General features: G+C 35.5%; 1 protein-coding gene across 5 annotated transcripts in view; it reads right to left on the reverse strand.

Moving 5' to 3' along the window:
- The window catches only part of Cdh19 (cadherin 19, type 2), an 89,600-nt gene that overhangs the window by 63,570 nt on the left and 12,190 nt on the right, over positions 1 to 13,840 (reverse strand). For 2 of the 5 annotated variants that reach the window (NM_001081386.2, NM_001356415.1), the window contains one exon: positions 2,998 to 3,301. In NM_001081386.2, the coding sequence (NP_001074855.1) occupies positions 2,998 to 3,189 (192 nt within the window). In that variant the 5' untranslated portion in view covers positions 3,190 to 3,301. Of the gene's footprint in view, positions 1 to 2,997; positions 3,748 to 6,849; positions 9,574 to 13,840 lie in introns of those variants that run through there. The other 3 variants (XM_006529520.2, XM_011247991.2, XM_017320389.1) reach the window with 3 other exon arrangements.

The following is a 13,840-nucleotide window of genomic DNA, read 5'->3' on the forward strand; positions in this document are numbered from 1 at the left end:
ATAGCTATCAAATGTGGAACATCCACACTATTGCTTATCTGTAGCACAATTTTCCCTGTCCAATTAATTTAAATACTAATACAACAAGAAGTCTGTGTTTGAACAGGGAAAAGGGAGGCAGAGCTAAGAGTTGCAGAGACAGCAAGCCATATAGGAGAAAGGGGAAGAAGCAAAATGGAGAATGAACAGGACGATTCAGACTCCACATGGCTTTAAATAGCAAAGGTAGCTATAATATCATATAGGGATAGACTAATTGGAATGACTTCTCTAATCTAGGTGGGCAGCTTGGATAATTATCACTTGACTCTGAAAGTATTGTGTGGGCATATTGTGACTTGAGAATTTATTGATACATAAATCTGACTGCTTAATTATAAGCTTCTAGGGTTTTGATTTACTGGGTTGAGGGGATTTGTGACCTCAGACCACAGAAGATGCATGGCTGAGAAGGAACTCTCAGCTCTGAGGCAGGTGAACCAGAGCTGGGAAGACCACTGTCTGGGGTTAGCAGAGAGGCAGAGGTGGTGAGACCACCGGGGTAGACTGTAGCTCAGCTAGGTGTAGTGCCAAGAACTTGGTGCCACTATTTATAATATTTCTGCAACATTTATTCTCAATTTTTTTCCATTTACAAGCACCAAGAATTGATTAAAATTTTTTGTTAAAACTTATTTGCATATTCAATAAGCCACGTGGAATTATTTATAAACACATTAAATGATCTCATATTTAATATTATAAAGATAAAATAATAAAGTCTGCATGAATGATTCAATGACTCAAAGTGCTTTCTGCTCATTCAGAGGACGTCTGTTTCATTCTCAAAATCTACAAGGTGTTCCAAAGTAGTATTTAACTACAATTTCAAGGGATCCCATGACTTTGGCATCCATAGGTGTCAGGCATACATGTGTTACCAATTAAGGCAGACAAATATATCTATATCTGTATCTAATTATATCTATATATGTCTGTCATTTAAAAATGGACTAAGAATACAATATACAGAAATAGTCATTTATTTAAAGACCATAGTAATACCATTTGTGGCTGGTAAACACATGCAGATATGGGAAAGCTTAAAATTCTACTGTTGAAAATATGTTTTATGGTTAGGAATCATAGAATGTTAGTGGATTCTGTGGACCAATCTAACAAATACTCACCCTGAGTGCAGTAACTCAGACCCAAAAGGACATGCATGGTAAGTACTCGCTAATAAGTGGATATTAGCCAAAGTGGGGGGGGAGGGAGGATACCCAGGATAAAATCTACAGAACGCAAAAAAGGTCAACAAGTCAAAGGGCCCAAGTGAGGACACTTCAATCCCACTTGGGAGAGAGTAGAAAGCAATAACAGGAAGGGGGAGGGAGGGAGGGTCATGGGTAGGAAAGGACACAGGGAGAGGAAGAGGGGAACATGATAAAATATTGGGTGGGGGAAAAGGACTGAAGCCCCGAAGGCCAGCAGAAAGAATGGAAACAGGTAACCTCAGGAGGTAGGAGGTGGGGGAGGGGGGTGGCTCCAGAATGTACCAGAGACTTGGGATGTGAGAGACTCTCAGGACTCAAATGGATGGACCTTAGATGAAATGCCTGAGAGTAGGGAGAGGGAACTTATAGAGCCCACCTCCAGCAGGAAGACAGGGCATCAAGTGAGGGAGGGGGTTGCCATCTCAGTTAAAACACTTACCCATAATTGTTTCTGTCTGAAAGGACTGCAGGGATGGAGCCTGAGACAAAGAAAATCCAGTGACAGGCCCAAAGTAGAATCTAGCTCAAGGAGAGGTCCAAAGGCCTCACACTATTACTGAGGCTATGGGATGCTCACAAAAAAAAGGGACATATAATGACCACACTCCAGAAGACCCAACAAGCAGCTGAAAGAGTCAGGTGTAGATATTTGCACCTAACAAATGGACAGAAGCTGCTTACGCCTGTGGTTGAATCAGGGAAAGGCTGGAAGAAGCTGAGTAGGAGGGTGACCCTGTAGGAGGACCAACAGTGTCAATCACCCTGGATCCCCAAGATCTCTCAGGCATTGGACCACCAACCAGGCAGCATACACCAGCTGATATGGGGCCCCCAATACATATACTACACAGGACTATAGGATCTGGGTTCAGTCAGAGAAGATGCACCTAACCATCAAGAGACTGGAGGCCTCAGTGAGTGTGGAGGTTTGGTGGGGTGGGGACATTGGAGATGAAGGTGGAGAGGAGGTATGGTATGTCAGCCAGAGGGTGGACCAGGAGGAGGATAAAATATGGAGTGTTAAAAAACAAAAGATTAAATAAAATTAAAAACAAAAAGAAGCAAAGGAAGTAAATTCTGAGAGCTTCCAGTTAAAATTTACCGCCAGTTAATTAGCAGTTAATTATTTCATTACATCGATCCAGACAGAGAAAAAAGTTATAAAGCAACATGTTACTGTAATTAACTGTGTTTAAATAAAGCAAATAATAATACAAATATCTAATGTACTAATTGGAGAGGGTCTCATAAGAAAGTATTCCTTAAGTATAGTTCTCTGGTACAATTAAAATAATAATTCTTTATACTTCTCTAATGAAATGATGTGTATAGGCTCTTGAAATTGCTTAGCCATTAAAATGGATTGGATTAATATGCTCCATTCAACATTAATGAGAGCATGTCGATAGCTATTTAGCATAGCATAATGTGATGCTAAGTATTGTTGATAAATATTATTCTACTCTGTGACTGCTTTGGTCCATTGTAACAAATAACATCATTTTACTTATAGATGTTGATAAATGGAGACAGCTTATTCATGATAAAGAAAGAGAAATTGGAAAACTAGATTTCCCTCTTTAATATTTGAATGAGTGTTTCCAAATTCAAGTTTATTATGCTTTTGCTTGGTTCTTTCTAATGGATTCTTTAAATATGTGGAAATCATCAGACTTTCCAAACCAACTCACTTCACATCTTTACAAATTCATCTATTGTAACTTTTTCAGAAAACAAGTACCTTTCCAACACATTGTATATCATCCATTTCTTCTAGAACAACAAATGGTCTCCACACCCAGGCACGCTTAGCTCTCCAAGTGGAAGGTACTGTTCTCCGAGCCTTCTCAGCTTTCAAGGTCTCTGAAACTTTAAGGCAAGGCCATAGAAGAGGAATCATCAATATCCAGTGTTTCAAGAAGCAATAATTCATTCTGGTGTGTATTAGGATTCCAGCTCTTATTCTAGAAAGGAACAGAACTGATCCAAGCCAAATGTGTTTGTTTCTCAATTCTCCTGTATAATTTTAAGTATCCTGTATGTTCCTAAAATGTGGGAAATAGAAAAAAAAAGATTACATTTAAAGAACAACATTTTTCTCACATAACTTCTAAAGACAGGCTACAACATTTGCAGCTGGAAATAAGGGAATAAAACAGACATTGAATTTATCTACCAATTAAGCTAGTTAATTGTATTTTGTATCTAAGCAATGATTTGATTGTAATGCAATAAATTTCAGCTCAAGCACCATTTGTTTTAAACTGCACTCATGAATCTCCCTGAAGGTTGCAGTAATCCTTTAACAATCTCCTTGATTGACAGCTGACATTGATATAGAGCCAAATTATATTATCATATAACTGGCTTACTTTCTCACATATTTCTAGCTCAGAAAAGTCTGACTAATGAATTAATGCAAGAGTCAAAATAATTCTTTCCTTTGACTATCATAAGATTTATCTTACAACTCCTAAAGTTGTATTATACTAAATAAATTAAATATAAAATAATGTTTTCACTGAGAAACTTTATTTAGTAATTTATTAATTATTTAATAATAGTGAAATTAATATGAAAATTAGAATGAATTTCACCATTATATCAAAGTTTAAAAATCTGTGTTGAGAGACAAAGTTTGAAGCTGAGACAAAAGGATGGACCATCTAGAGACCACCATATCCAGGGATCCATCCCATAATCAGGTTCCAAACGCTGACACCATTGTATACACTAGCAAGATTTTGCTGATAGGACCCAGATATGGCTGTCTCTTGTGGGACTATGCCGGGGCCTGGCAAACACAGAAGTGGATGCTCACAGTCAGCTATTGGATGGATCACAGGGCCCCCAATGGAGGAGCTAGAGAAAGTACCCAAGGAGCTGAAGAAATCTGCAATCCTATAGGTGGGACACCAATATGAACTAACCAATACCCTACTGGAGCTCGTGTCTCTAGCTGCATATGAATCAGAAGATGGCCTAGTCAGCCATCAGTGAAAAGAGAGGCCCATTGGTCGTGCAAACTTTATATGCCTCAGTACAGGGGAACACCAGGGCCAAAAAGTGGAAGTGGGTGGGTAGGGGAATGGGGGGGGGAGTGTGTGGGGGACTTCTGGGATAGCATTGGAAATGTAAATGAAATAAATATCCAATTAAAAAAAATAAAAAATAATTTAAAAAATCTGTGTTGAATATTATTTAAAATGTGTGTGTGTGTGTATTCTAGAGATCCAGTCTTGCAAATGATAAACAATTAAATTGTTACTGCTAACTAGAAAAATAATAGATGATAGAAAGATTACAGATATGATAGAAAAATATCATGATAGGTCATTGTCATTGGTGAATAAGACTTGGATCAAGTATATCCTTTCAAGAATTATATTTTGTGTAATATGGAAAATTATCAAAGTGAAATTATCACATTTGGATAAACCATTATTTCAGTTAACTTTATATTCTGATTTTTGTGTATACATTGAATATGTTTTTATTACTTCTTATTGTATTTAATTGTGTGTGTGTGTGTGTGTGTGTGTGTGTGTGTGTGTGTGTGTGTAGTATGTTCATATGTCCATGTCAATGCATGTATGTCCATACCACAACACACGAGAAGTCAACTACCAATTCAGGTTATTGTGCTTCATGATAAGTTCTGCATCCTGAGCCATTTTTCCATCATCTATTTATTTTCCTACTATGAACAATTTATAAGAATAAATAAAGCAAATTTATATATTATTTATTATATATTAATACATGCCATTTTAAAAGTCTGTGAGCTTTTAAAATTAAAATTTACTAAGACTTTAGAAAAATAAAGTAAGGTTTTAGACCAACCAAATACACATCTAGTATTTGAATTTAAAATATTCAAGCATATTTAAATCAGGATTTATGTATATTTACATAGAGAATTTTATTAATATTTGTATATCTTTCTGATAAATCTAATTTTTGCTATTTTATGGTAGTTTGATGAACAAAGATAACTTCATGCTATGACGTTTTCCATATTCTGAATTGCAATAGCTGTGTCCCTGTGGCTATATTTAATATATCTACTTGCCATGAACATTTCATATAAATTCCAGACACTTAAGTAAATGTTGTCGCAGGATTTCCTCTGTCCAATTACATTAATGCAGAGGAGGTCTGTGATTGGACAGGTGGAGCAAAGAGTTTCAGAGACTGAGAGAGAGAGAGTGAGGCGGAGGGCAATGTGGTCTTGTCAAAAGATTAGAATAATTGGGTTAAAGCTTTATCATTCTCAATTGGGTCTTCAATTATTGTATTGACACCTTGTAAATTGTGATTTTATTGATACATAAATCTAATTGGTTAACTATAAGCTTAAGAGTCTAGATTCTACTAGGTAATTAGGTGTTGAGATTGCTAACCAGGTGTGTACTGGCTGTAACTTGAAAGGGAGAGGAACTGGGGGGAGGGAAGATTGGAGTGATGGCCTGGCAGGAGCCGTGTGGTTCAGTGTGGCCGGAGAGTTGGCCATCCAACAGGAGGAGCACAAAAGTGTGGTCTGGGCCACTGAGAGTTGGCAGGTTCATTTATTTAATATTCCTCACAACATAAATGAAACAGATTTTCTCAAATAATTAGGGTAAATTAACTCATTCTCAAAACGAAAACAATTAATATTCCATTGGTAAGAATAATATGTTACAGAAAAATAACATGTACTAATGGCATACTCTCTAGAAGAGAAGAAAGTAATAGAGAGGGAGCAATGTAATATGATGTGGTACTTGGAAATATGCTCAAAGTTCATCATATACTTGTACAAAATGACTTTATACAGCACAGATTACAAAATTAAAGCTTTCAACATAAGAGCATATAGTCTAAACATTTATTGTTAAATTATGGAGATTAGGTTAAGGTCCTTTTTGGCTTGGACCTAATGTTTTATTAAATTTCTCTATACTGAGCTATTTTTGCTATTATAAATATCATGTCAAAGACCACAGATGATTTTTTTTTGTACTTCATAATGCATGACGTCTTGAGCTTTTAAATATTTAGATAGCCTCATCACTCACCACCTGTATTTTACTGTGACTATTGTGGTGGTCTGTTTGATTATATTATCCTTTTGTAGATTCGTGTGTTTTCTGAGGAATCATTATTCAAGAACTCCCTAGAGAACATAATTTCAAAATTTACCAAGTTAAACCATAGTTAAATAGTTCAGCAAAATATTGTGGAACATAAAATCAACATAGAAATCTTAGAAAACAAAATTAATTTCATAAGATTTATTACTGTAATACTTGATCATGCTATCAGGAGGTTGATCAGGAAACAATTAAAATCTCTGATATGGAAGACATAACAGGCCAATCATACTAAAATGCAATGATAAAGCTCACACTATCAAGTTTTTTCTTTTAAAAAATTAGTATACAAATGTGTTGTAATGTAATGAAACATGAGAAAAAATAACAATTGAAAGGAAAAATTAATTGCATGTTTCTCAGAAAAATATACAAATAATTCCAGAAAAATTTATATGTTAGTAAATAATAAAACATAATAAAATGAATAATAAGCACATTGGGGATGTGTTACTCACCAGCATAATTGCATTGTGAAAACAGTCAGGAAATGCTGAGAGGAATGACCTATAAACTCATGCAAAGTCATGACTGAGAGAGAAATATTAGCGGTTGGATTAAATGAAACAGCATTTTCTTCATAAGAATTTTGGATCAGTTTGTTGTTTGCAACAAAATTATTGTTTTTGGATTTCTAGCAAAGGAAAAACTATAATTCATAGAAATTCGGACATAAATGAAGAGAGTCTTTGCCTGTCAAGTTTTTCTATTGCAGATCAAGGACCATAAGAGCAATTCAAGCAGAGGATCATGGCTAAGAATAAACAAATCACTGGTTAGGGCAAACAACAATGCAAAGAAGGCTCCAGCCAAATATGTAGCAGAAGATGGACTCATCTGGCATCAATGAGGCCCTTAGTCCTGTGAAGGCTCAATGTCCTAGTGTAGAGGAATGCCAGGACAAGGAGGCAGGAGTGGGTGGGTGGGTGGGTGAGCATCCTAATAGAGGCAGGGGGAGGGAGTATGTGATAGAAGGTTTCCAGAGAGGAAACCAGGTAAGGAGGATAACATTTGAAATGTAAATAAATAAAATATCCAATAGAAAGAAAAGCCTACATTAAACATTAAAAATAATTGAAAATATATTAAGTACATTTATATTGAGTTAAGCTTTGTCTAAATATGAGAAGAGGATATACTCCTATTAGTACTGGTAGCTATGAACATATCTGACGTTACTCATAGAACAACATGGCTTCAGAGTTTAGACAGAATGAATTTTTCCTGGAGTTTTCTGCAAGTCCATAACCTCTTGTGTTGTAATAGTAAAGAAAGCATCACTTTCTCTATATATAATTAGAAAAACAAACAAAGAAACAAACCAAAAAGCTAGGACCTTAGAAGATTATTGCAGAGTAGCAGAGTGGTAAGAACTGTCAAATCCTGAAGCCTGTCTACTCTTTTCCTAGACATCAATGTCTCCACTGGCAAAAGTGGAAACAAAATTGTGTGCATCCTGTTGTGTAAGTTAGCTTACAATTTAATTTGCTTTGACAATAGCCAAGTGCGACCTCAATGTTCTTTAAAAGTATTTATTTGGACATATATAAAATAAAACAACAACCCATGTTTGTCAACCATTGAGCTGTTTGGGTTCCACCTGGTGGCTTAGGGATATTTTGGGGTTACTTATCATGGCTTAGCAAATTAAATGTACTGTGACATAGTGAAAAATACAATGTAAGTACTGTAAATACTGTAGTGTTTTTCACTATGTGTTGTGACATAGTGAAAAATACTCACTGATGCATTTAAATTGAATAAAGAATATTATAGAATTTTGCAAAAGAATCACACAGTATATAATTTGCCACATTTGTAGGTCAGAATTTCAACATGGAATTCACTGGATTAAAAAAAAAAAAAAAAGATAGAGCAGGACTACACCAGTACCATGGGTCTCTCTAATCTTCCTTTAATCTTCCAGTTCCCAAACCACTTTCAGTTGATTTTTTTCTTTGGCTCATGAGTGTCTTTAAGGCCAGCAACATAGGATCATTAGATCTCTCCTGGATCTATCTGCAAATTACCTATTCTAGTTGTGTGAAATTTCTTTCTGCCTTTCTCTACTATCTACTGTAGAGAATTTATTTGTTCCTATCTCAGTGATTCAAACAAAATCTTCTCTTGTCCCACAATGGTGATATTCATAGATGCCAAAAGTGTGACCTCAATAATTTTGATAATTATTATAGTCTACAAGAAATACTAATAAGAAAATGGAAAGACTAGCCACAGAGTGAAAACAAATGATTATAGATTATATCTATGAAAAAAGGAAATTATGAAGAATATTATAGTATTTTGGAATTACAATAAAAATATGTCTATAAATTTCAGTATAAGAAGCATTTGAACAAAATTCCATAGAAGTACCTATGACAGAAATGTTACAAAATAACCATGATCAGGGCCTGTCCCTAAACCTATTGCCTGTTTGTGGATCTCATCCCAGTCAGTAACTGGGTTGCCTTGCCTGTCCTCAGTGAGAAAGGATGTGCCTAGCCATGTGGAGACATAATACCCTGAGTAGGTCTCCTTATTCTCAGAGGAGAAGAGGGAATGGAAGATGAGGGACCAGGAAGAGGAAATTCAGTGATTAGAATGTAAAATGAATAAATTAATTAATGGGAAACAATAATCAGTATTGCATCTTTCAGTATTATTACAGATTAAAGTATAACAAGGTACTACTGCAAATAGAATGGAAACAATTAATAAATCAACTCTCTTGAGTTTACATACAGCTAAACAGCATTATACATCTTCTACCCTGCTGCTGGTGATGAGATTATCATATCTATTTAAAAACAGTTTTGAACTTAATAAAGTTGGAATATGTACCTACTCCTTATATTTTATTTTATTTACTTCTATGAGAAAGGGTCTCTCTATGTAGCCTTGGCTGTCCAGGAACTCATTATGTTGTCCAGGATCATCCCTAACTCATAATATTCTACCTGTCCTTACTTCTACAGTTTTGGAGTTAAAGGCATTCGGCACCATGCCTGAACTGATGCATCAATTTATCTTGTAATAGCTATTTGTCTAAAATTATAACATTTATCTCAATTAAGAGATCTAAATGAAAGTCCCATGCAAATTCATAATAGGAGAGAGAGACAGAAAGATACACAGAGAGAGACAGAGAGAGAGAGACAGAGACAGAGAGAGAGACAGAGAGAGAGACAGAGACAGAGAGACAGAGAGAGAGACAGAGAGAGAGAGAGGTGAAGAAAACAAAGAAAGACACAAAGTAAATAACTTCTTTTGTTATCTTGGAATGCAATTCAACATTTAGGAAAGAATGATTTTTTAATTTTTTTTAATTGAAAATAGCTTCTTCCCTCACTATACAAACCAAACATAGCCTTGCCTCCCTCCAATCCTCCTTCCTAGTCTCCCCTCTCTCCCAGATCCACCTTCAACTTTGATTCCCCTTCAGAAAAGACCAGGCCTCCAAGAGGCAACCCAACAATACAAAAGATACTATAAGACAGAGGCCCTCCTATTGAGGCTGGACAAGACAACCTAACCGGGGGTGGGGGTGAGGGGGCACTACCAAGAGAGTAGTTGTTAAGAGTCCCACAAAAACACCATGTTAACAGTCATAGCATATACACAGAGGACCTGGAATAGTCCCTTTTTGACTAGTGCAGTCTCCGTGAACCCATGTGAGCTCTGTCTGCTTAGGTGGTTGAGTGAACCATGTTCTCTTGCTGTCCACCATCTCCTTGGACTCCTAAACTCTTCCTCCCTCTCTTCTGTTGTGTTCTCTGATCCATTCCCTGGTCTCCAAGAGGAAGAGCTTTATGGAAACCTCCAATTCAGACCCTCTCTATACTATAATGTCTGGTTGTGGGTCTCTGTACCCACTCCCATCTACTGGAGGAGGCAGTCTCTCTGATGACAGCAGATCTATGAGTACAGCAGAATATCATTAAAAATTATTTCACTGTTGTTGTTCTGTTTGTTTTGCTTTTTGTTTTGTTTTAGTTTTGGGTGGTTTTGTTTTGTGGTTCTTTTTGTTTTCTTTTATATTTTGTTTTTTGTTTTGCCAATTACGTTTCTGGATCAGATGTCTGGTCTGTCTAGTATGTTTTCTGGCAATCCTGGCAGAATAGCGAATGAGCTCTCTTTAGCTGGAGGGGCCTCAACTTTAACAAAGCATTGGTTGGCCAGCCCAACCAGTTCCGTGTCAATTTGCTCCAGCACATTTTGCAGGCAGGACCAACTGTAGAAGGAGGGTTTTGTGGCTTAGTTAATGTCCAGGTTACTCTTTAGAAATATTTTGTAGTGTTAGGGTAAGAGAGTATACAGTGTATGTGTGGAGTGTATGGGTGAACTTCTATGTGCTTCTATAGATGCCACAGTAGGACTACCAATAACCTGCTTTATCTCTACTATTCCCTTCAGACAGGTATATCGTTGAAACTGGCAAGGCTAGAGAGCAGCTATCCTCAAGAATCTTCCTGTCTCTAGTGCTATGATTGCATCTGAGCTACTAGAACCACTCCTTCAATATGTCATAGTACTAAAAACCATATGGAGAAGCTAGTAATGAGAATTTTCAAATTTAAAATAATTTTAAAGACTCAAAATAAGACAGAAATAATTTAATAGGTCACTAAAAATGATATGCATATGCAGTGATATTTTAAAAGACAATCTGAATACATTACTGATTTAGTCAGGAATTTAAAATGCATTTTGGATTGCAAAGAATCATGCCACATGTTTGTCATACATACTGAAGTATATCAATGTTGGCAAAAATGTACAATTTGAATGTCTAAAAATATTTGGCCATAGAATAGCAGACTAAATAAAATAGTGGCAATTTTGGTAAATATTAATTATTTAGTTAATAATTTTGCCATGCAGTATATTTTTAAACTTCATTATATAAAGTACAGACATATTTTAAGTTTTTCATAAGAATCTGAAACTAGCCCACTAATCATCAAGTATAAAGTGCATGAACTGTATAACATATAAAAGGACAAATTCAAAGGTAAAAGACAGTTCACTGAGGTTTTCTTGATGTGAGACACTCAGTATAATAACTGCTAAAGGAGAAGAAAATTGACCCACACAATTTTAGAGTAAATGATGACAAGAAAGGAGCATTGCTGTAAAGAGAGGTGTTTAAAATAACTGTCTCTTTCTTTTTCTAACGCAATCTAACATAAACATGGCTAGCCTTGGTGATTCATGCCTGTAATCCTAGAACTACTGAAGCAGAAGAAAGAGGTTCAGGAGCTTTATGGCAGCTTGAGCCACACAATAAAACCTCACCAATTAATCCATCAATCATTTGTTAACCCAGGAGAGAGTTCAGTGATCTTGTGTTTGCTCCCAAGTCTGAACACCTGACTTCTATCTCAAAAATTATAGAGTACAAAGAAACAACCACCTCTCCTAAGCTATCTTCTCCATTCCACTTGTGCACTGTGATATATCATGCACATATGTTTACACACACACACACACACACACACACACACACACACACACACACACACACACAGATCTGAATGTGAAACAATTTTTGAAAGCAAAGATAAATAGGTAACCGATCAATAACCCAAAATATGAGTGATTTCTTATTTCATTATATACTATCAGATATTTCCAATTATATAATATCACATAGTTAAAAAATCACTTTGGAATTCCAAATGTAGCGAAACATATCTGAATAACGTTTAATTTATGATTCTAGTGTATGTGTGTGTGTGTCTCTCTCTATGTGTATATGTGAATATAATTGAATATAATGATAGCAATAGTTGTATCTAGATCATAAAATGTATTGTTGCTTCAACTCTGCTATATTTAAAGTTTTCTACAGTTTCCATGTATTTCAGGAGAACTGTATAAACTTTACAAATAATGGTCTACTTGTGATTGACAAAGATAGCATCTGTCACCAGTACTGGATTCAGAAGCACCCGGAGTAGAATGCAGGGGAAGAGAGATAGAGAAGGACAAGAGAGAGAGAGTGATACAGAGAGAGAGAGAGAGACAGAGACAGAGACAGAGACAGACAGAGACAGAGAGACAGAGACAGAGGGAGACAGACAGAGAGAGAGACAGGCAGAGAGCGAGAGAGTAGAAGAAAAGAGAACTGATCATGATTACGTACATCAGTAATGCCCCAGGTAAGAACAAGGCCTCTGCTCTGCATTTGCAATTCTGCTTATACTTTCCAATCAGGTGAATATATTATAATAAAATCTTAAATATGTTTGTATGGTGTAACATGCAAATATGTTATTTGAAGGCGATTGAATTTATTCTCTTATGTGTATATATAGGTATATTAGTATGTATTAATTAAGTTCCAGAGTATAATATATACTTCATAATATGTGTGATGAACATGGCATTGAACTTATACGAAATTATAAAAAGCCAAAATTCCAATAATATTAAAACAACACTTACAAGCATCATTAACACATATTGAAATCCATATCTTATCTATTACTATACGACACAGAAAGAAACTATGTTCACAAATTTTGAATATGTGATCCCCTATTGAGCATTTATAATCACATTATGGCTAAAACCTGTGTTTTATTGGATAGAAAATGAAGGACAGTATTTAATAATGTAAAACTTGCTGCTGATGTTTTATGTTGTTTACACTGAATAAAGTTCTATAAGTTTTTTGTTTTGTTTTGTTTTTGTTTTTGTTTTTTATTTCTAGACTATTCTCAAAAGAGACCTGGTACAATGTTTTTTATCGTTTTAGGATACCTTTCTCATACTGGGAATAAAGTCTTCAGGAAGGAAAGGAGTCAGAATGACTGATTTGGTGGCAATTTGAGAAAGATAAAAGCAGAGTCCGGTGGAAGTTGATGGACTAAACATAGAAACTCAATTCTATTTGTGATCTCTTAAAAATCAAGGGAAATGTTGCAGTCTCACAGAATAATACTGCACACACAAATTTTAAAGTGGAATTCTTAGGACCATAGGAGGATAATGGAAAAAGGAATGTGTCAGAGAGAGTTCTTATGCATAAGAGAGAAAAGCAGTCTCTCAAAATCCTGGAATGCAGTTGAGCACAAATGAAATCTAGCTCAAAAAACATGCATTCAACAGCGTCAATGAACAATCTATGCCTTATTTTTCTTTTTTAATTCTAGTCAAGTATATAGCAAGACATGCATCCATAATAGCTTCATTGGGGTTATGATGCCCCTTTTGATATTGTAGCCCATCCATTCATTGTTTGTATAATGTCATAGGACATACAGGAGCTGGTAGTATCATTTTTTTGTTAGTTTGGAATTCACAATACAGACTCTTAATCAACAAGGAAAGATTATACATGAATGAATACTGCATTTGTTTCACTATACATGCTCAATATTGATGGTGAAAAAATCCAATGGATATAACATAAAATGAAGACTAATTTTCTTAAATTAATCT

Source organism: Mus musculus, chromosome 1, assembly GCF_000001635.26.
Source record: "Mus musculus strain C57BL/6J chromosome 1, GRCm38.p6 C57BL/6J".
NCBI lineage: Eukaryota > Metazoa > Chordata > Mammalia > Rodentia > Muridae > Mus > Mus musculus.